Source organism: Heterodontus francisci, chromosome 36 (assembly GCF_036365525.1).
Source record: "Heterodontus francisci isolate sHetFra1 chromosome 36, sHetFra1.hap1, whole genome shotgun sequence".
NCBI lineage: Eukaryota > Metazoa > Chordata > Chondrichthyes > Heterodontiformes > Heterodontidae > Heterodontus > Heterodontus francisci.
The window spans coordinates 2,123,611-2,150,162 of NC_090406.1; the positions used below are offsets into that span (position 1 = coordinate 2,123,611).

Below are 26,552 nucleotides of genomic sequence, written 5' to 3' on the forward strand. Positions count from 1 at the left end.
ATATTGATTGTGTAATGGATTATTGGACAGATGCCTTTAAACCACTGAATCTTTGTAAGTATCTGTGACCAGTAGCTGGATTTATGCCATTGCCTCTCAGCAATTGTTAAACAAATCAACTAGCAGTTCTGATGAAGGGTCATTGACCTGAAACGTTAACTCTGCTTCTCTCTCCACAGATGCTGCCTGACCTGCTGAGTATTTCCAGCATTTCTTGTTTTTAAATCAATTAACACCTTCAGCCTCTCTGAAATTCCTTCTCCAGCATTATCTCACTGAGCATTTGTCCCTTACTTTTTATTTCCGGAATATTCTTTATTCATTAATAATTTGTGTCTGTCTGGCCATATTTCTGTGTAATATATATTTATGTGCATATAGACTTGCATGAGTTGTGTTTGAGTGTGTGGATGAGATTGAGCTGACTGGGACAATATTCCCTACAGTTTCAAAGAATGAGAGGCAAGCTCATCGAAACAGATAAAATTCTGAAGGGGTTTGACAGAGTAGACACTGAGAGGTTGTTCCCCTGGCTGGGGAATCTAGAACATAGGGTCACAGTCTCAGGTTAAAGGGACAATTATTTAGGACAGAGATGAGGAGAAATTTCTTCACACAGAGGGTTGTGAATCTTTGGAATTCTCTACCCCAGAGGGTGGAAGCTCAGTCATTGAGTATATTCAAGACAGAGGTCGATAGATTTTTTGGCCACTGAGGGAATCAAGGGATAGTGAGGGCAAGTGGAGATGAGGTAGAAGATTAGCCATGATCTTATTGAATGGCTGAGCAGATTCGAGGGGCCGAATGGCCTACTACTTCTCCTATTTCTTATGATCTTATTATGTCTGCATATTTTTGTGTCTAACGCAGTCCAGGATTGTCTATTTCCCTTGCCCCACTGTCCTCTCTCGTTCTCCCTCTCCCTGGTTCCTCTCTCCCACTTGCCATAGACCCTCTCTCTCTCCCCCATCCCTCTCTTTCTCCTCATCCCACTCACTACTCGATCCTCTCTCTCTCATTCCCCCCCCCACCACCCGCTCCTCTTTCTCTGTCTCTCCTGGTTCTCTCTGTCCGTCTCTCTCTCCCCCCCATCCCTACCTCTCTCTCTTTACTGAGGCTTTCTCTCCCTGTCTCTCTCCCTCTCTCAACTGTCCCTCTCTCTCTCCCACTCCCCCTCTCTCTGTCCCTCTCTCCCTGTCTCTCTCTCCCCCCATCCCCCCTTCTCTCTGTCCCTCTCTCCCTGTCTCTCTCTCCCCCCATCCCCCCTCTCTGTCCCTCTCTCCCCTACCTCTCTTTCACCCTGTCCCTCTCTCTCTCTCTCCCCCTCCCCATCCCCTCCTCTCTCCCCTGTTCCTCTCTCTCTTCCCTCAGTCCCCCTCCCTCTGTCCCCATTCTGCTCTCTCCTCCCCGGTTCCTCTCTTTTTTTTCCCCATCCCTCTCTCCCGCTGGTCCCTCTCTGTCCCACTCATCCATCTCTGACCCCCATGCCTGTCCCAGGATTGATAAATTACATTATCTTTCCTTACAACGCAAGTAATCTTGTCATGTCGGCCCACGATGCACTGTGCGTCCTCATGACAGGGGTTTAAGACTCCATTTGCACAGCTCCTCTCTGCCCGACACCCCTGGCTCTGGTCTCTGATGTAGCCAGGCTTGCAGGGTCCACATCGAAATGATCCCTGTAAAAATAGAAGGGAGTTTGTTGTCAACATCTGGAATATGAGCAGGAAGGTTCCTTCTTGCTCATGGGTTCAGGTTAAGCGATGCTATCGAAAGTCAAAGACCCAGTCTCGGTAAAGTCGGAAGTCAAGGTTTCAGTCCCTGTGAGGTTAGAGGTCAGGGTTCCAGTCTAAGGATTTTGACATTTGTTTATTTGGCATCAAAGCAAAAACTCAAAGTTTGGATCTTCATTGACTTGACCCCTTACCCTGCTCTTCCATTACTAAATCTTTCACTGTTTTGGATGGATTTTACCAATTGGCTCAAGATCCTGACACCAGTGTCGTTTCTGGCTCACTTGCCGACACGTGTGGAAGGCAGGACTTCTGTAGGTATCTTGTGCAATGCAGGCAATTAACGGCAGGCCTGCGGGGGAGCCAACCAATAGGGGATGGCGGGTGGAAGTTCGTACTGGCAGCGAGATGAAGGGCACCAACTTTAAAGGGCAGCCTTCACACTGCCAACTGCACACAGAGAAGGCTGAAAGAGGGGTGCAGTAGAAGGCATTGTGTGCACAGATGGCTGCAGTTCAAGGAAGGGCCACCTCCCTGGAGGTGCTCCTGCAGGAGGTGCAGGAAAGGAGACAGGTATTATTCCCAGCAGAGGAGGAGGAGGACAGACAACCTCATGAAGAGGGAAGTGGCCGAAGGTTCCTGGCACGAACCTGGGTGCAGTGTCAGAAGCACTTCACTGACTTAGTGAGTGGCAAGGTGGCTGCCCTGCACGCATAATATGACAGTCATGACGTGTAGCGACATGGATCACCCAATGCACAGAGACTTAACAAGGATCAATGTGTGCATCAAGCTGAAGATAGTGTCACAGCAGTGCACCAAGGCCAATCATTATCTCTCCATGCACTGCTTAAGCATAGATGAACGCATGTAGCAGGCCAGAGAGAGTGAGAGATGCAATGGCTGCAGACGCAAATCCTTCTCAGCTGTCTTTTCAGTGGAGCCTCTGTGGTCCATGATGACCATGAAGCTCAGTGCATTCAAAGGCAGGAGGAAGAGGGTGCACATGGATGTTGTTAACTGAGCTGTTGTTTCTCCCGCAGGTCCAGTGGTGAAGTCTACACAGCAAAGGAGCCACCTGAGAGCTCAGAGCAGGGGTCGCCATCTGAGGAAACATCGTCACAACAGCCCAGTGCACTCTCCACCAGTGCAGATACTCTCATGTCTGTAGGACATGATGTGTGGTTAGAACAGGTGGCACCAGATGGTGAGCATGGCACACATGCACAGGAGCGGGTGACAAAGGCAGTGACAGCTGTGGCCAGTCCCCATTGGAGGATTGAGGACAGTCCCAGCAGTGCTCAGCTCCACACAGATGCTGAGCTTCAGGGTGATCAATGGAACGGTACTTTTTGAGCAGCAGCGAGAAACGTGCGGACAATCGTCAGTTCGCTCCCAAGAGTGCACGGCAGAGGAGTCCAACCATGCCATGAGTGACATCATGTATCTGGCTTATGAGTGCATGGCCACCTCCATTGAGAGAGTGGTGACCCTCAGAGAGAGGCACATGCAACAGGCCATCAAGTGGGTACAGGAGGTGCGCACCACCCTCCACAGTTTAGCGTCAAACTTGAGCAGTGTTGAGCACTGGGCTACCATGATGGCTCTGCATGGACCCATTGCCAGGTGGCAGTCCACTCCTGGTAGGTGGGGAAGTGCACGTGGGTCATGAAAGGGTCAAGGAAGAGATGGCTGAAGACGATGGGGTCTCTACTCAAGGCACGTCTGGCGTTGATAGTGACCCCTCTGACCGTGACACGAATGCTACTTCCTGTACTAATGATAGAGGCGTCCCCTGCACAGATGCAGGTGGCCTGGCCTGTGGGGGGGCCCCTCAAGGGGCCCGCAAACCAGAGGTCATCTGCCAAGGGCATCTAATGCACAGTAGCAAGGCCAGCCGCCTGCCGCCAGCTGCAGCCACAGGGGAAGCAAAAACAGAAGAGTCATAGAATCATTTATGGTGGCCATTCGGCCCATCGAGTCCATGCCGGCTCTCCAGGGAGCTATCCAGTCAGTCCCACTACCCCACTCGATCCCGTAGCCTTGCAAGTTTTTTTACCTTCAACTGCCCATCCAATTTCCTACTGAAGTCATTGATTGTCTCTGCTTCCACCATCCTTGTGGGCAGTGAGTTCCAGGTCATTATCACCCGCTGCGTAAAAAAGTTCTTCCTCACATCCCCCCCTGCATCTCTTACCCAAAACCTTCAACCTGTGTCCCCTGGTCCTTCTACCATTAGTTAATAGGAACGGTTTTACCTTGTCTAACTTATACAAGCCTGTCATAATCTTGTACACCTCTATCAAATCCCCCTCAATGTCCTTTGCTCCAAGGAAAACAACCCCAGCTTCTCCAAACTAACCTTGTAACTAAAATCCTCCATCCCTGGAACCATTCTGGTAAATCTCCTCTGCACCCTCTCAAGGACCCTCACATCCTTCCTAAAGTGTGGTGACCGGACTGGACACAATACTCTAGTTAGGGCCTAACCAGAGCTTGATAAAGGTTCAACATAATTTTCCTGTTTTTGTACTCAATGCCTCTATTTATAAAGCCCAAGATCCCATATGCTTTGCTAACCGCTCTCTCAGCATGTCCTGCTACCTTCAAAGATCGATGCACATGCACCCCCAGGTCCCTCTGTTCTTGCACATGCTTTAGAACTGTGTCATTAAGGTGGAAATGTGGAGTAATCAGTTCAGCCATAAACTTATTGAATGGTGGAGCAGGCTCGAGGGGTCAAGTGATCTACTCCTGCTCCTAATTCGTATGTTCATATCAAGTCTATGTTGCCTCACCTTATCCCTTCTGCCAAAATGTATCACCTCACACTTGTCTGAATTAAATTCTATCTGCCACCTCTCTGCTCATTCTGCCAGCCTATCTATGTCCTGTTGAAGGTGGTTCATATCATCCTCACTGTCACACCTCCAAGATTGGCATCATTAGCGAATTTTGAGATTCTACTCTGTATTCCAAGTTTCAAGTCATTTATATATAGCAAAAAAGCAGTGGTCCCAGCACTGACCCTTGGGGAACACCACTATCTATCACCCTCCAGTCTGAAAAACAAACATTTACCATGACTCACTGTTTTCTGTCCTTAACCCAATTTTTTATCCGATTGGACACTGACCCTCCTATTCCATGAGCCTCAATTTTGTTATCTGGCCTTTTATGTGGTACTTTGTCAAACACTTTCTTAAAATCCATATCAACAACATCCACTGCATTCCCTTCATCAACCTCCTCAGTTACTTCACCAAAAACTTAAATTATATTAGTTGCTTAGTCAAGCATGATGTGCTTTTTACAAATCCATGCTGGCTGTCCTTAATTAACTTGAACCTCTCTAAGTGTCCGTTGATATTTTCCCTGATTATAGTTTCAAAAACCTGACCCACTGATGTTAAACTAACTGGCCTGTAGTTGCTAGGACTGTCCTTACACCCTTTCTTGACTAAAGGTGTCACATTTGCCACTCTCCAATCCTCTGGCACCTCTCCCGTATCCAGGGAAGATTGGAAGATTATGGAAAGTCCTTCCGCTATCTTCATCCCCACTTCCTTTAGCAACCTGGGATGCAAACTATCTGGACTAGGTGCCTTTTCTATCCTAAGCATAGCCAGCCTTTCCAGTAGCTTCTCCCTCTCAATTTTTACCCTATCCATTGCCTCTACTCTCTCCACTTCTACTGATATTTTGTTAGATTCCTCTTTCTTGGAAAACTCCGATATAAATTTTTCATTAAGTATATTAGTTTTTCCCTGTGCCTCTAAGCATATATTACCCTCTTTGTCCCTAATAGGCCCCACTCCACCTCTTCTACCCACTTACTGTTTACATACTGGTCGGAGATTTTTATGTTGATGGCATACTATTCTCATATTGTCTCTTTGCCAGTCTTATTTTCCTTTTCACCTCCCCTCTCAACTTATTGCATATGGCCTGGTTCTCACTTGAAGAATTCACCTAGCATGCATCATACGCCCTCTTTTTCTGTTTCATCATAATCTCCGTCTCCCTCGTCATCCAAGGAGTCCTGTTTTTGGTTCCCCCACCTTCCGCCCTTGTTGGAATGTACCTAGCCTGTACCTGAAGCACCTGGTTGCACAAGGGCTCTTACAGGTCTGCCGATATTTCATGCATGAAACATAGAAACATAGAAAAATAGGAGCAGGAGTAGGCCTTTCGGCCCTTCGAGCCTGCACCGCCATTCAATACGATCATGGCTGACCGTCCAAACTTAGTACCCTGTTCCCGCTTTCGCCCCGTATCCCTTGATCCCATTAGCCCTAAGAACTATATCCAACTCTTTCTTGAATATATTTAATGATTTGGCCTCATCTGCTTTCCGTGAAGAAATCCCTCCTCATCTCATTCCTAAATGGCTTACCCCTTATCCTTAGACTGTGACCCCTGGTCCTGGACTCTCCCACCATCGGGAACATCCTTCCTGCATCTAGTCTGTCCAGTCCTGTTAGAATTTTGTAGGTTTCTATGAGATCCCCTCTCATTCTTCTAAACTCTAGCAAATATAAGCCTAATCGACCCAATCTCTCTTCATACGTCAGTCCTGCCATCCCAGGAATCAGTCTGGTGAACCTTCGCTGCACTCCCTCCATAGCAAGAACGTGTTCCCGTACACTATAATATACTTATAAAACACCTTGGCATTTTCCTTTATCTTGCCCGCCAGTGTTTTTTCATGCCCCCTCTTCGCTCTCCTAATTACTTTTTTAAGTACCTCCCCTGCACTTTCTATACTCCTCTCGGGCCTCTGCTGTTTTCAGCCCTCTGAATCTGCCATAAGCCTCCTTTTTTTTCTTTATCCAATCCTCTATATCCCTTGACATCCAGGGTTCCCTGGGCCTGTTAGTCCTACCCTTCACCTTAACGGGTACATGTTGGCTCTGAACTCTCACTATTTCTTTTTTGAATGACTCCCACTGGTCTGATGTAAACTTTCCTACAAGTAGCTGCTCTCAGTCCACTTTGGCCAGATCCTGTTTTATCATATTGAAATCGGCCTTCCCCCAATTCAGTACCTTTATTTCCCGTCCATCTTTGTCCTTTTCCATAACTACCTTAAATCTTACAGAGTTATAGTCACTATCCCTGAAATGTTCCCCCACTGACACTTCTACCACTTGTCCGGCTTCATTCTCTAAGATTAGGTCCAGTACTGCTCCTTCTCTTGTCGGACTTTCTACGTGCTGGCTCAAAAAACTCTCCTGGATGCACTTTAAGAATTCAGCCCCCTTTAAGCCTTTTGCACTAAGACTATCCCAGTTCATATTGGCATGTGTGTTTGATTTGTTTACCTCAACATATGTTTTGTGCCATATTTCAATGTCTTGTGTGATTCTTACTGCAGCAGGGAGGCATGACCAGATGTAGGGGCATGGAGATGAAACCCATAAAGGGGCTCTCGGGACTGTTGAGCAAGGATGGATGATGGATTTGGGATAGGTTGTTCACAGGACCCGTGATATTGTGATGGGGTGGCATTGCCTGCTGCCCGGGCATCCACAGAGAGGAGAATGGCTCTGGTCCCACAACCAGGTCCAGAGTCCGCTCCATTGAGCAGGATGAGATGTGCTCACGTTTCTTCTTCCAGAAGGTACACAGAGAGAGCTCTGTTATCAGCAGCCTGAAGGAAGAGGATGGCTCGGTAACGTCTTCGCAATCTGACTCACTAAGGATCAGCAAATCCTTTTATGCTGGGCTGTACGACGTGAAGCCCACGGACAGCAGAGCCTCCCAGTCCTTCCTGTCATCTATCACAGAGGTCTTAGATGACAGCATGGGGGAGAGACTGGACAAGCCGCTAACTCTGGACAAGCTGACAAAGGCCGTCGAGTCCTTCGAGACGAGTAAAACCCCCGGAAGCGATGGCTTACCGGTTGAGTTGTATTCGGCCCTGTGGGACTGGGTCGGCCCGGACCTGCTGGAAGTATACGAGAGTATGATCCTGGCTGGCAGCATGTCAGAATCCATGAGGAAAGGCATCATCACCCTCATCTACAAGCGGAAGGGGGAGAGGGCAGAAATCAGAAACTGGCTGCCCAACTCGCTGCTTAATGTAGACTACAAGATTCTGTCAAAAGTCGTAGCCAGTCGGGTCAAGTGTGCTCTGGAGTTGGTGATCCACCCCGATCAGACCTGTACTGTACCCGGCAGGAAGATCTCTGATAGTCTCGCGCTACTCAGGGATACGATCGCCTATGTACGGGACAGGAGGGTGGACACCTGCCTCATCAGCCTAGACCAGGAGAAGGCTTTTGACAGGATATTGCACACCTACATGATGGACGTGCTTTCCAAAATGGGGTTTGGGGAGGGAATTCTCAATTGGATCAAACTGCTCTACACAAACATCAGTAGCGCAGTCTCAATCAATGGGTGGGAATCAGAAAGTTTCCTGATCAAATCTGGAGTCAGACTGGGCTGTCCTCTCTTCCCTGTCTTGTTTGTTTGCTGTTTTGAACCCTTTGCTGAGTCTATTAGGAAGGATGCGAGCATAAGAGGGGTGACAATCCCAGGCAGCGGAGGCACTCAGGTCAAAACCTCCCTGTACATGGAGGACGTCGCCGTCTTCTGCTCGGATCCACTGTCTGTTCGCAGACTGATGAGCATCTGCAACCAGTTCGAACTGGCCTCGGGAGCCAAAGTTAACCACGGCAACAGTGAGGCCATGTTCTTTGGGAACTGGGCCGACCAATCCCTTTTCCCCTTCACCGTCAGGTCAGACTACCTGAAGGTGCTGGGGATATGGTTCGGAAGGGCCGGGGCGTGCACTAAAACCTGGAAGGAGCGAGTAGCCAGGGTACAACATAAGCTGAGCATGTGAGAGCAGCAATCTCGCTCCATTGTGGGTAAGAACCTGGTCATCAGGTGCGAGGCGCTCACATTGTTGCTGTACGTGGCGCAAGTCTGGCCCATACCCCACTCCTGCGCTGTGGTGGTCACCCGATCCATTTTACGCTTTATCTGGAGATGCAAAATGGACCCGTTCCAGAGGGACACAATGTTCAAACCTCTCAATAAAGGCCCTCGTCTTGATGATCACCTTCATTCTGATGACACACAGTATCACGCTGTGCGTAGAGCCCCAGTACGCAAACACCAAATGTCACTACGTGCTAAGGTTCTATCTGTCCCCCGTGTTGCGAAGGATGGGCCTGGTCACATTGCCGCGGAACGCTCCATCCAGTTGGACCGTGCCGTACCACCTATCCTTCATGGAAAGGTTTGTGCAGAAAAACACCTTTGACCACCAATCCATCAGGCAGTGGTCTGCACGGAATGTCCTCAAGGCTCCACGGGAAAATGAGACGGTGGATCCTGTCAGATGGTTCCACGAGCAGACTGCCAAAGTCATTTGGCAGAATGCCTCATCACCAGAACTTTCAAACAAGCACCAAGACGTAGCTTGGCTGTGGTGAGAAGGGCTCTCCCCGTCAGATCCTTACTGCATGCCCAGAATCTCACCACCTCCGCACGCTATTGCCCACCTCCTTCTGGAATGTGTCTTTGCAAAGCAAGTGTGGAAAGAGATGCAGTGGTTTTTGTTGAGGTTCATCCTGAGCAGCTCTGTAACACAGGAGTCTGTGCTCTACGGGCTGTTCCCAGGGATGCACACCGAGATAAACATCAACTGTTCAGCACCATTCGTGAGTCTTCAGATACTGAAGCAGTCCACGTAGAGATGCAGCAAGACCTGGACAAAATCCAGGCTTGGGTTGATAAGTGGCAAGTAACATTCGCGCCACACAAGTGCCAGGCAATGACCATCTCCAACAAGAGAGAATCTAACCATCTACCCTTGACATTCAATGGCATTACCATCGCTGAATCCCCCACTATCAACAATCTAAGGGTTACCATTGACCAGAAACTGAACTGGAGTAGTCATATAAATACTGTGGCTACAAGAGCAGGTCAGAGGCTGGGAATCCTGAAGCGAGTAACTCACCTCCTGACTCCCCAAAGCCTGTCCACCATCTAAAAGGCACAAGTCAGGAGTGTGATGGAATACTCTCCACTTGACTGGATGGGTGCAGCTCCAACAACACTCAAGAAGCTTGACACCATCCAGGACAAAACAGCTCGCTTGATTGGCACCCCATCTACAAACATTCACTCCCTCCAACACCGACGCACAGTGGCAGCAGTGTGTACCATCTACAAGATGCACTGCAGCAATGCACCAAGGCTCCTTAGACAGCACCTTCCAAACCCACGACCTCTACCAACTAGAAGGACAAGGGCAGCAGATGTATGGGAACACCACCACCTGCAAGTTCCCCTCCAAGTCACACAGCATCCTGACTTGGAACTATATCGCCATTCCTTCACTGTCGCTGGGTCAAAATCCCAGAAATCCTGGAACTCCCTTCCTAACAGCACTGTGGGTGTACCTACCCTACATGGACTGCAGCGGTTCAAGAAGGCAGCTCACCATCACCTTCTCAAGGGCAATTAGCGATGGGCAATAAATGCTGGCCTAGTCAGTGATGCCCACATCCCATGAATGAATAAAAAAAAACATTTAAATTGCTGCTGGAGAACCATCAATTCGGTGAAAGATGCTCTGGTCTGCCCGAAACCTGCTGGTCTTCCAGTGCAAAGAGTTGTCCACGACTAAGTGTTGCAGACTGGCACATTCCAACGTCGAGGACTATGTGCTGAGGGGCGCACTAAAGCTTGGGGCAGCCGCAGGAAAGGCTCAATGGGGAAAGACCACTGTGTAAGGTCCTTCCGCCACAATGAACTAAGGGGCTGGACCCAGGGAAAACCCCTTGGGCTGTATACAGCAAATATGGCTTTGATGTAAAATGTACATTGTAAAATGGAATAGAAGGGTTGTGAAGCAATTCACTCCTTTATTGAAGAAAAGTGATTTCCTTTGCACTTTCTGGAATGTCAACTTGGTTCTGTTTTGAGCGTTTTGTAATTTATTTTTTAACAGATTTTTATGAATAAGGTATATATTTGAGAGACAAAATCTAGTGAGGCTGAGGGAATCTCGGGTTTCCCTTGTACACATCAGTGGCTGCTGCCATTGGTGCCTCATGTATATGGTCATTGGCTGCTGGGTCCAGCTCCTGTGTATGGTCATTGGCTACCAGGTCTAGCTCCTGTGTATGGCCATTGGATTCTGGGTCCAGCTCCTGTGTATGGTCATTGGCTGCCAGGTCTAGCTCCTGTGTATGGTCATTGGCTGCTGGGTCCAGCTCCTGTGTATGGTCATTGGCTACCAGGTCTAGCTCCTGTGTATGGTCATTGGCTGCTGGGTCCAGCTCCTGTGTATGGCCATTCGCTGCCAGGTCTAGCTCCTGTGAATGGTCATTGGCTGCCAGGTCTTACTCCTGTGTATGGCCATTGGCTGCCGGGTCTAGCTCCTGTGTATGGTCATTGGCTACCAGGTCTAGCTCTTGTGTATGGTCATTGGCTACCAGGTCTAGCTCCTGTATATGGTCATTGGCTACCAGGTCTAGCTCCTGTGTATGGTCATTGGCTACCAGGTCTAGCTCCTGTGTATGGCCATTGGCTGCCAGATCTAGCTCCTGTGTATGGCCATTGGCTACCAGGTCTAGCTCCTGTGTATGGTCATTGGCTACCAGGTCTAGCTCCTGTGTATGGCCATTGGCTACCAGGTCTAGCTCCTGTGTATGGCCATTGTCTACCAGGTCTAGCTCCTGTGTATGGCCATTGGCTACCAGGTCTAGCTCCTGTGTATGGCCATTCGCTACCAGGTCTCGCTCCTGTGTATGGCCTTTGGCTGCCAGGTCTAGCTCCTGTGTATGGCCATTCGCTACCAGGTCTAGCTCCTGTGTATGGCCATTGGCTACCAGGTCTAGCTCCTGTGTATGGTCATTGGCTACCAGGTCTAGCTCCTGTGTATGGTCTTTGGCTACCAGGTCTAGCTCCTGTGTATGGCCATTGGCTACCAGGTCTAGCTCCTGTGTATGGCCATTGGCTACCAGGTCTAGCTCCTGTGTATGGCCATTCGCTACCAGGTCCAGCTCCTGTGTATGGCCTTTGGCTGCCAGGTCTAGCTCCTGTGTATGGCCATTCGCTACCAGGTCTAGCTCCTGTGTATGGCCATTGGCTACCAGGTCTAGCTCTTGTGTATGGTCATTGGCTACCAGGTCTAGCTCCTGTGTATGGCCTTTGGCTACCAGGTCTAGCTCCTGTGTATGGTCATTCGCTACCAGGTCTAGCTCCTGTGTATGGCCATTGGCTACCAGGTCTAGCTCCTGTGTATGGCCATTGGCTGCCAGGTCTAGCTCCTGTGTATGGCCATTGGCTGCCAGGTCTAGCTCCTGTGTATGGTCATTGGCTGCCAGGTCTAGCTCCTGTGTATGGTCATTGGCTACCAGGTCTAGCTCCTGTGTATGGTCATTGGCTACCAGGTCTAGCTCCTGTGTATGGCCATTCGCTACCAGGTCTAGCTCCTGTGTATGGCCATTCGCTACCAGGTCTAGCTCCTGTGTATGGCCATTGGCTACCAGGTCTAGCTCCTGTGTATGGCCATTGGCTGCCAGGTCTAGCTCCTGTGTATGGTCATTGGCTACCAGGTCTAGCTCCTGTGAATGGCCATTGGCTGCCAGGTCTAGCTCCTGTGTATGGCCATTGGCTACCAGGTCTAGCTCCTGTGTATGGCCATTGGCTGCCAGGTCTAGCTCCTGTGTATGGTCATTGGCTACCAGGTCTAGCTCCTGTGTATGGTCATTGGCTGCCAGGTCTAGCTCCTGTGTATGGTCATTGGCTACCATGTCTAGCTCCTGTGTATGGCCATTGGCTACCAGGTCTAGCTCCTGTGTATGGCCATTCGCTACGAGGTCTAGCTCCTGTGTATGGCCATTGACTACCAGGTCTAGCTCCTGTGTATGGTCATTGGCTACCAGGTCTAGCTCCTGTGTATGGTCATTGGCTACCAGGTCTAGCTCCTGTGTATGGCCATTGGCTGCCAGGTCTAGCTCCTGTGTATGGTCATTGGCTACCAGGTCTAGCTCCTGTGTATGGCCATTGGCTGCGAGGTCTAGCTCCTGTGTATGGCCATTGGCTACCAGGTCTAACTACTGTGTATGGCCATTGGCTACCAGGTCTAGCTCCTGTGAATGGCCATTGGCTGCCAGGTATAACTCCTGTGAATGGCCATTGGCTGCCAGGTCGAGCTCCTGTGTATGGTCATTGGTTACCAGGTCTAGCTCCTGTGTATGGTCATTGGCTACCAGGTCTAGCTCCTGTGTATGGTCATTGGTTACCGGGTCTAGCTCCTGTGTATGGTCATTGGCTACCAGGTCTAGCTCCTGTGTATGGCCATTGGCTGCCAGGTCTAGCTCCTGTGTATGGCCATTGGCTGCCAGGTCTGGCTCCTGTGTATGGCCATTGGCTGCCAGGTCTAGCTCCTGTGTATGGCCATTGGCTACCAGGTCTAGCTCCTGTGTATGGTCATTGGTTACCAGGCCTAGCTCCTGTGTATGGTCATTGGCTTCCAGGTCTAGCTCCTGTGTATGGCCATTGGCTACCAGGTCTAGCTCCTGTATATGGTCATTGGTTACCAGGTCTAGCTCCTGTGTATGGTCATTGGCTTCCAGGTCTAGCTCCTGTGTATGGTCATTGGCTTCCAGGTCTAGCTCCTGTGTATGGTCATTGGTTACCAGGTCTAGCTCCTGTGTATGGCCATTGGCTACCAGGTCTAGCTCCTGTATATGGTCATTGGCTGCCAGGTCTAGCTCCTGTGTACGGTCATTGGCTGCCAGGTCTAGCTCCACTTCTCCTTCAACCTCATCCTTGGAGGACGCGGCTCGCTCAAGAGAACCATCCACCGCCTGTTCAATTCCTCGCTGCTGTGCCAGGTTTTGCTGAGAGCAGCAGACCACCATAATATGGGACACCCATGAGATCCATATTGGAGGGCTCCCCCAGAGCAGTCTAAACATCAGAAGCACATTTTCAGAAGGTCAATTGCTGACTCAATGGTCGCCATTGTAGTTAGATGGCTGCAGTTGTATGTTTCTTCTGCCTCGGTGTTGGGTTGCTGCACTGGTGTCAGCAGCCATGTCTTCAGTGGAGACCCCTTGTCACCCAGGATCCATCCACAAAGGCTTTCCAGTGTAGTGAACAATTGTGGCACCTGGGACTGTCTCAGAATTAATGATTCATGTCAGCTTACCAGGGACCTAGCACACACCTGCAGAATTCTTCTGTGGTGGCCGTACCTGATCTGCACATTGAGGGAGTGGAATCCCTTCCTGTTGACGAAAGCACCAGGCTATTCTGAGGGAGCCTGGATGGCCACATGCATGTAGTCAGTGACTCCCCTGAACTTGAGAAAATTCTGCCATAGCTCCAAAGCCAATAGCCCTCTTGACCTGGCTTGCATTATCGCTCTGGAACCTTGTGTATTCCCCAGCCCCTGTGAAGTAGGCAACCTGCCTTAGGCAGTGATGGACGGCAGATTGTGAGATCCCACAAATGTCCCCAACTGCTCTCTGGAATGATCCTACAGAGAAAAAGTTGAGCATTATAGTCACCTTCCCCACTACAGGCAATAGGTGCCCACCACATCCCAGAGGCCTCAACGCCTCCTTCATCATTTCACACAGCTCAGCGAGCCCCTGTCTTGTCAGACACAGTCTTCAGAGATACTGGTGTTCCACCAGGTCCATGAAGCTGAGTTGTTGTCTGTAAACCCTTTGCACTGGGTAGCACCTTCAACAAGCATCTGTCTACTTACTAACCCTATGTACCGTCCACGTGCATGTGCCAGGAGACCAGTATGTTGCTGGTCCTCCCCTGTCTGCTACAGCCTGTTCCCATGTAGCTCCTGAGGTTCCTCTCTCTCACTCTCCCCCTGAGTGTCGGACACCCTTTGCAGCTTTCAACCTTCATTGGGTGTCACCCCTTGCCTTGCCTGGGCTTGCTGCAGAGCTCCTGGGAGAAAACCTTCCAGTTTCTGGCCTCTGCAGGAGGTCTTTCACACAGCAATACCTCTAAATTGCACTGCCTTCCAATGGCAGCCCTGAACCTCACTGCTTGCAAACTTTGTCCTTATTACAGACAACACTTACCTCCCGCTCTGCTCTCACCTCATTGAAGCTGGTGAGTTGCTGAAGCTCCATGGGACCCAGGCACCTTCTATAGGTGACCCTCCTAACTGCCTCAATTGGAAACCCACCCACTGCCAGCAGACTCCTGTTCCCCCTCCCTGGCATCCCTGGGATGTTGGTGAACTTTCTGGAGACGGTCTTCCACTATTTCCCCAGCTCCCCTCGTTTCCATCCCACCCCTGACCTCAACCACCTCCAATCCCATCACCACAAAGCTGGGAAAACTCAGTCCTTAATGTATGCCTCTGACATATTCTTTCTGGCTCCAGCATTTTGCAGTTCGACAAGTGTCAGACCCCAGACCCCAGAACAAGCTTTGTACAAGGGATCATTGGTTAAGCATGAGCTGAGGTTGTCGGTGTTGGCTGGATATTCAACCATGACTGCACCACAGGCTAGCTTGACCCTGTCCTTGTCGAAACCAAGTCGCAGCTGAAGCTATTGAGCAAGAGTAAGGACCCAGGCTGATTCACCACTTACTCACTCGGGCATTGAGGACACCCCTCGCACTCAGCCCTCACACCCCGTCACACTCAGCCCTCAGGCCCCGTCACACTCAGCCCTCAGGCCCCCTCCCACTCAGCCCTCACGCCCCCTCCCACTCAGCCCTCACGCCCCCTCCCACTCAGCCCTCACGCCCCCGCGCACTCAGCCCTCACGCCCCCTCGCACTCAGCCCTCACGCCCCCGCGCACTCAGCCCTCACGCCCCCTCGCACTCAGCCCTCACGCCCCCTCGCACTCAGCCCTCACGCCCCCGTGCACTCAGCCCTCACGCCCCCTCGCACTCAGCCCTCACGCCCCCTCGCACTCAGCCCTCACGCCCCCTCGCACTCAGCCCTCACGCCCCCTCGCACTCAGCATGACACCCCAGGGCTCACTGCCATGTTCCTCTCCATGACCCCCAGTAAAGGGTCTGAGTGACGAGGGATATTTGCTGCTGATTCTCACCGGTGTGTTGGTGCAGATGGAGTTTGGGAAACAGCCTCCGTTATTACCATCCTCACACTCATTGATGTCGTTGCAAATCTGAAAAGTAAACAGAGTCAGTGTGGAGTCGTCACAGCTTAAAACAGCGCATTGTCACGCCCCCTCACGCCCCCTCACACTCAACCCTCACATCCCCTCACACCCCCTCACACTCTACTCTCACATCCCTCACAACCCCTCACACCCCCTCATACTCTACCCTCACATCCCTCACACTCAGCCCTCACACCCCTTCACACACAGCCCTCACACCCCTTCACACACAGCCCTCACACCCCTTCACACACAGCCCTCACACCCCTCAAATTCTACCCTCAAACCCCCTCACACTCAGCTCTCACATCCGCTCACACTCAGCCCTCACGCCTTCACACAAAGCCCTCGCCTCTACTCACACCCAGCCCTCACGCCTCCTCACACTCAGCCCTCACGCCAACTCACACCCAGCCCTCACGCCTCCTCACACTCAGCCCTCACGCCCCCTCACACCCAGCCCTCACGCCTCCTCACACTCAGCCCTCACGCCCCCTCACACTCAGCCCGCATGCCCCCTCACACTCAGCCCTCACGCCCCCTCACACTCAGCCCTCACGCCCTTCACACAAAGCACTCACCTCCCCCCACACCCAGCCCCCACACTCAGCCCTCACAGTCAGCCCTCACACTCAACATAAGAACATACGAAATAGGAGCAGGAGTAGGCCATTCAGCCCCTCAAGCCTGCTCCAGCATTCAATAAGATCATGGCTGATCTATGGTGACCTAAACTCCACTTTCCTGGCTGCCCTCCAAAAACCCTCGACTCCCTTGTAGATCAAAAATCTATCTAACTCAGCCTTGAATACATTCAATGAGCAGCCTCAATGCTCTCTGGGAAGAGAATTCCAAAGATTAATGACCCTCTGAGAGAAGAAATTCCTTCTCATTTAGATCTTAAATGGGAAACCCCTTATTCTAAAACTGTGCCCCTAGTTCTGGATTGTCCCATGAGGGAAAGCATCCTCTCAGCGACTACCATGTCGAGCCCCCTCAGAAACCTATATGTTCCAGTAAGATCAATTTTCATTCTCCTAAATTCCAATGAGTGTAGACCAGGGTTGTCTAACCTTTTCACCTGGAGGGCCACAATATAATTTTTGTCTTAAATGGGGGGCCAGTGAGACAATTTCAGAAAGATGAAGGCATTAAAAAGTTATCTTTCGAAACAATAAATGTGCATTTTTGTGAAGAAGCTTTAAATGAGAAGATTAATTTATTAACTTACTTTCTCATCAATATGTTGGACACTGATTTAGTGAGATACCTGGCTACTTTGCTTGCATATGTAGTCAATGTCAGACCACACACTTATTGTAGTGATGTGGAGTTATCCAGCTTGATGTCCATCTGTCAGGAGTGATCCTGATCTCTCTCTTTGTCTCTCTCTCTCTTCCTATGTTGTTTCTCTGTGTTGTCCTTGCTTTCTGTGTCCCCTCTCTCTCTGTCCCCCCTTTCTTTCTGTTCTCCCTCTCTCTCTGTTTCCCCCTCTCTCTCTGTTCCCCACCACCACCCCCCCACCATCCCCTGACAGTTGCAGGGAGCAGGAGCGCTGGGCACAGCAGCTTTGTGGTTGGTCCGTTTGTTTAAAAAATCATGGTGTCAGTTTCACAGCTGACAGCTGCTGAAGCAGGAACATGCTTCCCAACTTCAGACAGATTTGAGATTTTCTGAAAAAGCCTGCTGGAAAACCCCGAATCTGTCAGACGTTGGGGAGCGTGTTCCTGCTTCAGCAGCTGTCAGCTGTGAAACAGACAGTGTGATGTTTTTAAAAAGGCCACTCTGCAAGGAGAAGACAAAGGGGAATTTCCCATCTCCAGTCACGGAGACCGTGGCGAGGATGAGGAATGGGCCCTGGTGCAGTTTACATCTGTGGGCCAGATTGAAACCTTTGGCGGGCCAGATGTTGAACAACTTGATCAACCTTTTCTTATAAGACAACCCCTTCATCCCAGGAATCAGCCTACTGAACCTCCTCTGAATTGCTTCCAATGCAACTATATCCTTCCTTAAATAAGTAGACCAAAAATGTACACAGTACTCTAGACAACTACCGTGGAATCTCCCTGCTCAGCATAGTGGGGAAAGTCTTCGCTCGAGTCGCTTTAAACAGGCTCCAGAAGCTGGCTGAGCGTGTCTGCCCTGGGGCACAGTGTGGCTTTCGAGCAGAGAGATCGACCATTGACATGCTGTTCTCCCTTCGCCAGCTACAGGAGAAATGCCGTGAACAACAGATGCCCCTCTACATTGCTTTCATTGATCTCACCAAAGCCTTTGACCTCGTCAGCAGACATGGTCTCTTCAGACTACTAGAAAAGATCGGATGTCCACCAAAGCTACTAAGTATCATCACCTCATTCCATGACAATATGAAAGGCACAATTCAGCATAGCGGTGCCTCATCAGACCCCTTTCCTATCCTGAGTGGCGTGAAACAGGGCTGTGTTCTCGCACCTACACTGTTTGGGATCTTCTCCTCCCTGCTGCTCTCACATGCGTTCAAGCCCTCTGAAGAAGGAATTTTCCTCCACACAAGATCAGGTGGCAGGTTGTTCAACCTTGCATGTCTAAAAGCGAAGACCAAAGTACGGAAAGTCCTCATCAGGGAACTCCTCTTTGCTGACGATGCTGCATTAACATCTCACACTGAAGAGTGTCTGCAGAGACTCATTGACAGGATTGCGGCTGTCTGCAATGAATTTGGCCTAACCATCAGCCTCAAGAAAATGAACATCATGGGAAAGGACATCAGAAATGCCCCATCTATCAATATCGGCGACCACACTCTGGAAGTGGTTCAAGAGTTCACCTACCTAGGCTCAACTATCACCAGTAACCTGTCTCTTGATGCAGAATTAAACAAGCGCATGGGAAAGGCTTCCTCTGCTATGTCCAGAATGGCCAAGAGAGTGTGGGAAAATGGCGCACTGACACGGAACACAAAAGTCCGATTGTATCAAGCCTGTGTCCTCAGTACCTTGCTCTACAGCAGCGAGGCCTGGACAACGTACGTCAGCCAAGAGCGAAGTCTCAATTCATTCCATCTTCGCTGCCTCCGGAAAATCCTTGGCATCAGGTGGCAGGACCGTATCTCCAACACAGAAGTCCTCGAGGCGGCCAACATCCCCAGCATATACACACTACTGAGTCAGCGGCGCCTGAGATGGCTTGGCCATGTGAGCCGCATGGAAGATGGCAGGATCCCCAAAGACACATTGTACAGCGAGCTCGTCACTGGTATCAGACCCACCGGCCGTCCATGTCTCCGCTTTAAAGACGTCTGCAAACGTGACATGAAGTCCTGTGACATTGATCACAAGTCGTGGGAGTCAGTTGCCAGCGTTTGCCAGAGCTGGCGGGCAGCCATAAAGGCGGGGCTAAAGTGTGGCGAGTCGAAGAGACTTAGCAGTTGGCAGGAAAATAGACAGAAGCGCAAGGAGAGAGCCAACTGTGTAACAGCCCCGACAAACCAATTTTATCTGCAGCACCTGTGGAGGAGCCTGTCACTAGAATTGGCCTTTATAGCCACTCCAGGCGCTGCTTCACAAACCACTGACCACCTCCAGGCGCTTACCCATTGTCTCCTGAGACAAGGAGGCCAAAGAAAGAAAGAACTCTAGATGTGGTCTCACCAATGCCCTGTACAATTGTAGCAAGAATTCCCTACTTTTATACTCCATTCCCCCTTGTAATAAAGGCCAACATTCCACCTACCTTCCTGATTTCTTGCTGTACCTGCATACTAACTTTTTGTGATTCATGTACAAGGACACCCAGATCCCACTGTACCGGAGCATTCTGCAGTTTCTCTCCATTTAAATAATATTCTGCTTTTCTATTCTTCCTGCCAAAGTGGACAACCTCACATTTTCCCACATTCTACTCCATCTGCCATATTTTTACTCACTCCCTTAACCTGTCCATATCCCTTTGCAGAGTCTCTGATTGGAATTCAACAGAAGCAGTGGCCCTGCCCACTGACTGGAAAGTCAGGAATGACCTAACCTGTGCCACCCCTGGAAGCCATGCTGCTATTTTTCATGGCTCAGGCCCTTAATTGGCTATAGTCATGGTCCCGCCCCTCTGAGGCAGGATGTCCCACCTCCCAGAGCTGATGGCCAATCAGCGGGCTGGCAGCACTTCCGTCCCAGCTGCGACACCAGGAGCGGTGGCCACTGCTGGGACTGCACTCAGCCCTGAAGAGGAACATGGACATCAACCTTGGAAAAGGTAATTGGGTCAGGCTTGGCTGGGGCCTATTGGCTAGGCCCCGGTGAGGGAGGGGCAGTCACGGTATAGGGCAGGGGAGTTGTTTCAGCGGAGCGGCCCATGCTGCTGGGGGTGCCCTCCACCAGGAACAGGGTGCCCGATCAGGAGGGCCATCACCCCCAGCCCTCAAGGAGGCTGCCAGGTATTACTGGGCGGCCTCCTTAGGTACTGAAGTGCCCATCCTCTGCTAGTAAAATACCAGCAGCAGTGGGAAAAGGCCTTTAATTGAACACTTAAAGGCCTCAATTGGCCTAAAGACAGGCAACACGCCTGCTACCTCCCCCACCGCTATTAAAATAGCAGCCGGGGGGAGGGTAGGCAATGGGAACAGCTCCCCCACCATCCCACTGGATTTTACGCACCACCCCACCTCCTAGACCACCTGGGGAGGTGCATAAAATTCCAGCTTCTGTGTCCACCTCATGACTTGCTTTCCCATCTATCTTTGCAACGTCAGCAAATTTGGCTACAATACACTCGGTTCATTCATCCAAGTCATTAGTATAATTATAAATAATTGAGGCCCCAGCACTGATCCCTGTGCCACTTCACTAGTTACAGTTTACCAGGCTGAAAATAACCCATTGATCCCGAGCCTCTGTTCCCTGTTAGCCAGTTCTCTATCCATGCTAATATATAACCTATATTACATATATTCCTACGCAGTGACCTGTCCTCTGCAGACAAAAGGAACATGTCCAGACATTATGCCTCTTTTTAAAATTAAACAAAAGCGTGGAGGACAATAGTTCCTTGGTGCATTCTCCACGGCAACACCTCAACCAATCAGAGTCGATTTGCCAACCAATCAGCATCCTTTTCTCATGCAGTATAAATTGTTGCTCCCTTTGAAATTTAGCATTCTTGTGTCTGTCCTGATGAGTGCAAGATGAAAAGCTTTGACAGCCTGTCTCTTTTTTCAGCAATAATATATTATCCCCAACACCAGGAGCTCTTATCTTGTGTAGTAACTTTTTATGTGGCACCTTATCGAATGCCTTTTGGAAATCCAAATAGTACATCTACTGATTCCAGTTATCCACCTGCTTGTTACATTCTCAAGGAACTCTAATAAATTTGTCAAACACGATTTCCCTTTCATAAAGCCATGTTGATTCCGCCTGATTATATTGTGATTTTCTAAATGTCCTTCTACTGCTTCCTTCATAATGGATTCTAGCATTTTCCCAATCACAGATGTTAGACCAACTGGCCTATAGTTTTCTGATTTCTTTCTCCCTTCTTTTTTGAATAGAGGTGTTACATTTGTGGTTTTCAAATCCGTTGGGACCTTTCCAAAATCTCGGGAATTTTGGAAGATTATAACCAATGCATCCACTATCTCTGCAGCCATTTCTTTTAAGACCCAAATATGCAGACCATCAGGTCCAAGGGACTTGTCAGCCTTTAGTCCCATTAGTTTTGCTAGTATTTTATCTCTAGTGATAGTGATTGTTTTACGTTCCTCCCTCCCTTTTCTTATCTCCACCCAAACTGATTTTACATCTTGATCTTCCGAGCCAAGATAATTTCTCACTGCTTTACTGATCTCATACTTAATTAACAGAGCTATCCCCAGCTCCTTTTCCTTTCTTTCTTCCTATTCTTCCGAAATGTCAAGTATCCCTGAATATTCAGTTCCCAGCCTTGGTCACCTTGCAACCAAATCTCTGTAATGGCGATCAGATCATACTCATTGATTTCTATTTGTGTCATCAATTCACCCATCTTGTTACAAATGCAGCATGCGTTCAGTAAAGAGCACTCACACTCCCCTCACACTCAGCTCCTCACACCTCCTCACACTCAGCACTCACACTCAACCCTCACACCCCCTCACACTCAGCCACACAAAAGGTTAATATGCAAGATAAGGGCTCATGCAATTGGGGGTAATATATTAGCACAGATGGAGGATTGGTTAACAGACATGAAGCAGAGAGTAGGGGTTTTCAAGTTGGCAGGCTGTAACTAATGGAGTGTCGCAAAGGTCAGTGCTGGGGCCTCAGCTATTTAAAATAACTAATGACTTCGAGAAAGAGGCAGAGAGTAACGTATCTAAGTTTGCTGATGATACAAAGCTAGTTGGGAATGCAAGATGTAACGGGGTCAAAAAGAGGCTACAAAGAGATATAGACAGATTAAGTGACTGGGCAACAAGGTAGCAGGTGGAATATAATGTGGGAAAGTTTGAGCTTATTCACTTTGGCAGTGAGAATAGAAAAACAGAATATTTTTTAAAAGGCGTGAAACTTGTAAATGTTGATGTTCAGAGTGACTTGGATATACTTGTACAAGTAACACAGAAAGTTAGCGTGCAGGTACAGCAAGCAATTAGGAAGGCAAATGGCATGTTGGCCTTTATTGCAAGGGGATTGGAGTACAGGAATAAGGAAATCTTGCTACAATTATACAAGGCTTTGGTGAGACCACACCTGGAATATGTGTGCAGTTTTGGTCTCCATATCTTAGGAAGGATGTACTTGTCTTGGAGATGGTACAGTGGCGGTTCACTAGATTGGTCCCTGGGATGAGAGGCTGAGTAAATTGGGCCTATACTTTCTGGAGTTTAGAAGAATGAGAGGTGATCTCATTGAAACATACAAGATTCTGAAGGGGTTTGACAGGGTAGGCACTGAGAGATGGTTTCCCCTGGCTGGGGAATCTAGAACACGGGGTCACAGTCTCAGGATAAAGGGCCGATCATTTAGGATTGAGATGAAGAGAAATTTTTTCATACTAAGAGTTGTGAGTCTTTGAAATTCTCCATCCCAGAGGGTTGTGGATGTTCCATTGTTGAGTATTTAATGCTGAGATAGACAGATTTTTGGTCTTTCACGAATTAATGGCTATGGTGAGTGGGTGAGAAAGTGGAATTGAGGTCGAAGATCAGTCTTGATCGTATTGAATGGCAGAGCAGACTCGAGGGGCTGAATGGTCTACTCCTGCTCCAATTTCTTGTTTTCTGATGTTCTTACTCGACCCTCACACCTGCTCATACTCAACTCACACACCCCTCAGACTCAGCACTCACATTCCCCTCACACTGAACCCTCAAACTCAAATCTCACACTCAGCACTCACACCTCCTCATACTCAGTGAGCTCAAAACCCAACCCGATGCCACTTCACTAGGTCCCAGTCCCACCACAGGGACGCTGCCACACTATAGGACTAGAAACCCAACCTGCTGCCAGAGGCAGTGCCTTCCCCATCACCACAGCCAAGTCCAGCTCAGTCCACTGTCAGATTTGGAGCAGGCACTACAGCCCTGGGAATGTCAGTTCAGCCCAGTCACACTGCGAGCATTGAGCTCAGTCCAGCCCAGTGTGAGTGGGTGGCACTGACACACAGTGTTTACAGTGATGGTCGAGATACAGAGGACACAGTGGGAAATGTTCTGCCCAGTTCTGGTGTTGGATCCTCACCTGCCTGTGTGTTCTGGCAAACATCTCTCCCACTCCATGGATTCTTGGGCCAGTGTAACCAGTCGGACAGGGCTCGCATTGAAAACCAGGAGACGAGTTAATGCATCGGACCCTTTGGAAGCAGGGACGTGTCCGGCACTGGAGGAAGAGAGAAAGATTGGCTCAAAGCCTAGTGCCTGCTGGTGAGGTCTGTAAATGCTTCACCCTCACTGGTCCAGGAATGTCACTTTACTTTCAAATTATTTCTTTTTGGGATTTGAGGAAGATTGAGCAAATTAACAACAGCATTCCACCAATCAGATCCCGCTGTTACTCTTGCCCATGCTCTGTTGATTGGTTATTACATTAACTAATCTGACATCATTTTAGAACAATTTCGACCAGGGAGAGCCGGCTCAGAGTCACCTCCCACCCTCCTGCCCCCACTCTGTCCTCCTTCCCCACCCCCCCCCCCCCCTGCACTCTGTCCCATCCCCTCCTGCCACCACCCTCTTGTACTGACCTCATCTACATCGATGCAATGTGTTCCATTCCCTGTGAAGCCACTGGGACAGGCCCCACATTGGAATCCATCAGCTGTCTCTGAGCACAGCACCCCAGGGAAACAAGGATTGGGAACACACCTTCCAAATGGATAAACAGTGATTGGCAGCTGCTTCCCTTCACTTTGGATACCTGGGGATGTGAGAGAGGAACAAAACCATCAACAGGACCTGAAACGTCAAATGTACCAGAGCCTTTACCCCAGAAACGCAGCGACAGAACATCCAAAGCAGAGTCAGACACAAGGTTCAACCCAGGAGAGGGATATGGCCCTGGGAGAGGGTTCTGGATCTGGGAGAGGGTTCTGGATCTGGGAGAAGGTTCTGGATCTGGGAGAAGGTTCCAGCCCTGGGAGAGGGTTCCAGCCCTGGGAGAGGGATCCAGCCCTGGGAGAGGGTTCCAGCCCTGGAAGAGGGATCCAGCCCTGGGAGAGTGTTCTGGATCTGGGAGAGGGTTCCAGCCCTGGGTGAGGGTTCCAGCCCTGGGAGAGGGATCCAGCCCTGGGAGAGGGATCCAGCCCTGGGAGAGTGTTCTAGATCTGGGAGAGGGTTCCAGCCCTGGGAGAGGGATCCAGCCCTGGGAGAGGGTTCCAGCCCTGGGAGAGGGTTCCGGATCTGGGAGAGGGTTCTGGATCTGGGAGAGGGTTCCAGTCCTGGGTGAGGGTTCCAGCCCTGGGAGAGGGATCCAGCCCTGGGAGAGTGTTCTAGATCTGGGAGAGGGTTCCAGCCCTGGGAGAGGGTTCCAGCCCTGGGAGAGGGTTCTGGATCTGGGAGAGGGTTCCGGATCTGGGAGAGGGTTCCAGCCCTGGGAGAGGGATCCAGCCCTGGGAGAGTGTTCGGCTCTGAGAAAGGGATCCAGCTCTTGGAGAGGGAAGTGGCTCCGGGACAGGGTTCCGGCTCCGGGACAAGGTTCCGGCTCCGAGAGGGGATTCCGGCTCTGGGAAAGGGAACCGGCCCAGCCATCGGAGCACTGAGATATCGTGGTGCTCTAGCTCAAAGAAAGCTCCTGCCCTTTCTAAGCACTGTCCACTGTGCCCGTGTTTTCAGAATTCCTGTTGATTCTGAGTCGGTTTACTCACCACAGATATCACACTCTGCCAGCGTGTTCTTCAGAAAGATAATCTCCTTTATCTGTGAGGCAGTACAGCAAAGTTAGTAAAAGAACAAAAGACATAGAGTCATAGAGTTATACAGCACAGAAACAGGCCCTTCGGCCCATCATGTGCGTGCCAGCTATCAAGAACCTAACTATTATAATCCCTTTTGGCACTTGGCCTGTAGCCTTGTATGCTGTGGCATTTCAAGTGCTCATCTAAATACTAAAATGTTGTGAGGGTTCCTGCCTCTACCACCTCTTCAGGTAGTGCATTCCAGATTCCAACCACCCTCTGGGTGAAAACATTTTTCCTCAAATCCCCTCTAAACCTCCTGCCCCTTACCTTGAATCTATGCCCCCCAGTTATTGCCCCCTCCGCTAAGTGAAAAAGTTTCTTCCTATCTAACCCATCAATGCCTCTCATAATTTTGTAAACCGCAATCAGGTCCCCCCTCAGCCTTCTCTGCTCCAAGGAAAACAACCCCAGCCTTTTCAGTCTCTCTTCATAGCTGAAATGCTCCAGCCCAGGCAACATCCTGGTGAATCTCCTCTGCACCCTCTCCAGTGCAATCACATCCTTCCTATAGTGTGGTGACCAGAACTGTACACAGTACTCCAGCTGTGGCCTAACTAGTGTTTTATACAGCTCCATCATAACCTGCCTGCTCTTATATTCTGTGCCTCGGCTAATAAAGGCAAGTATCCCATATGCCTTCCTAACCACCTTATCTACCTGTGCTGCTGCCTTCAGTGATCTATGGATAAGTACACCAAGGTCCCTCTGACCCTCTGTACTTTCTAGGGTCCTACCATCCATTGTATATTCCCTTGCCTTGTTAGTCTTCCCAAAATGCATCACCTCACACTTCTCAGGATTAAATTCCATTTGCCACTGCTCTGCCCATCTTACCAGCCCATCTATATCGTCCTGTAACCTAAGGCTTTCCCCCTCACTATTTATTACACCACCAATTTTCATGTCATCTGCGAACTTACTGATCATACCTCCTATATTCACGTCTAAATCATTAATGTACACTACAAACAGCAAGGGTCCCAGCACCGATCCCTGTGGTACACCACTGGTCACAGGCTTCCACTCACAAAAACAACCCTCAACCATCACCCTCTGCTTCCTGCCACTAAACCAATTTTGGATCCAATTTGCCAAATTGCCCTGGATCCCATGGGCTCTTACCTTCTTAACCAATCTCCCATGCGGGATTTCCTGTACCGGCTGCTCCTGCACACTCTCCAATTCTACGCACTTGGGACCTTGTCAAAAGCCTTACTGAAGTCCATGTAGGCTACATCAACTGCTTTACCCTCAGCTACA

The 26,552-nt window shown here is 49.8% G+C and overlaps 1 protein-coding gene across 1 annotated transcript in view; it reads right to left on the reverse strand.

Annotated features, from left to right (window-relative positions):
• The window catches only part of comp (cartilage oligomeric matrix protein), a 143,278-nt gene that overhangs the window by 60,581 nt on the left and 56,145 nt on the right, over positions 1-26,552 (reverse strand). The window contains exons 3-7 of the mRNA XM_068015956.1: positions 25,200-25,251; positions 24,081-24,253; positions 23,579-23,716; positions 15,807-15,884; positions 1,527-1,679 (exon numbers count right to left, since the gene is read on the reverse strand). Coding sequence (XP_067872057.1) covers positions 1,527-1,679; positions 15,807-15,884; positions 23,579-23,716; positions 24,081-24,253; positions 25,200-25,251 — 594 coding nt within the window. The remainder of the gene's footprint in view (positions 1-1,526; positions 1,680-15,806; positions 15,885-23,578; positions 23,717-24,080; positions 24,254-25,199; positions 25,252-26,552) is intronic.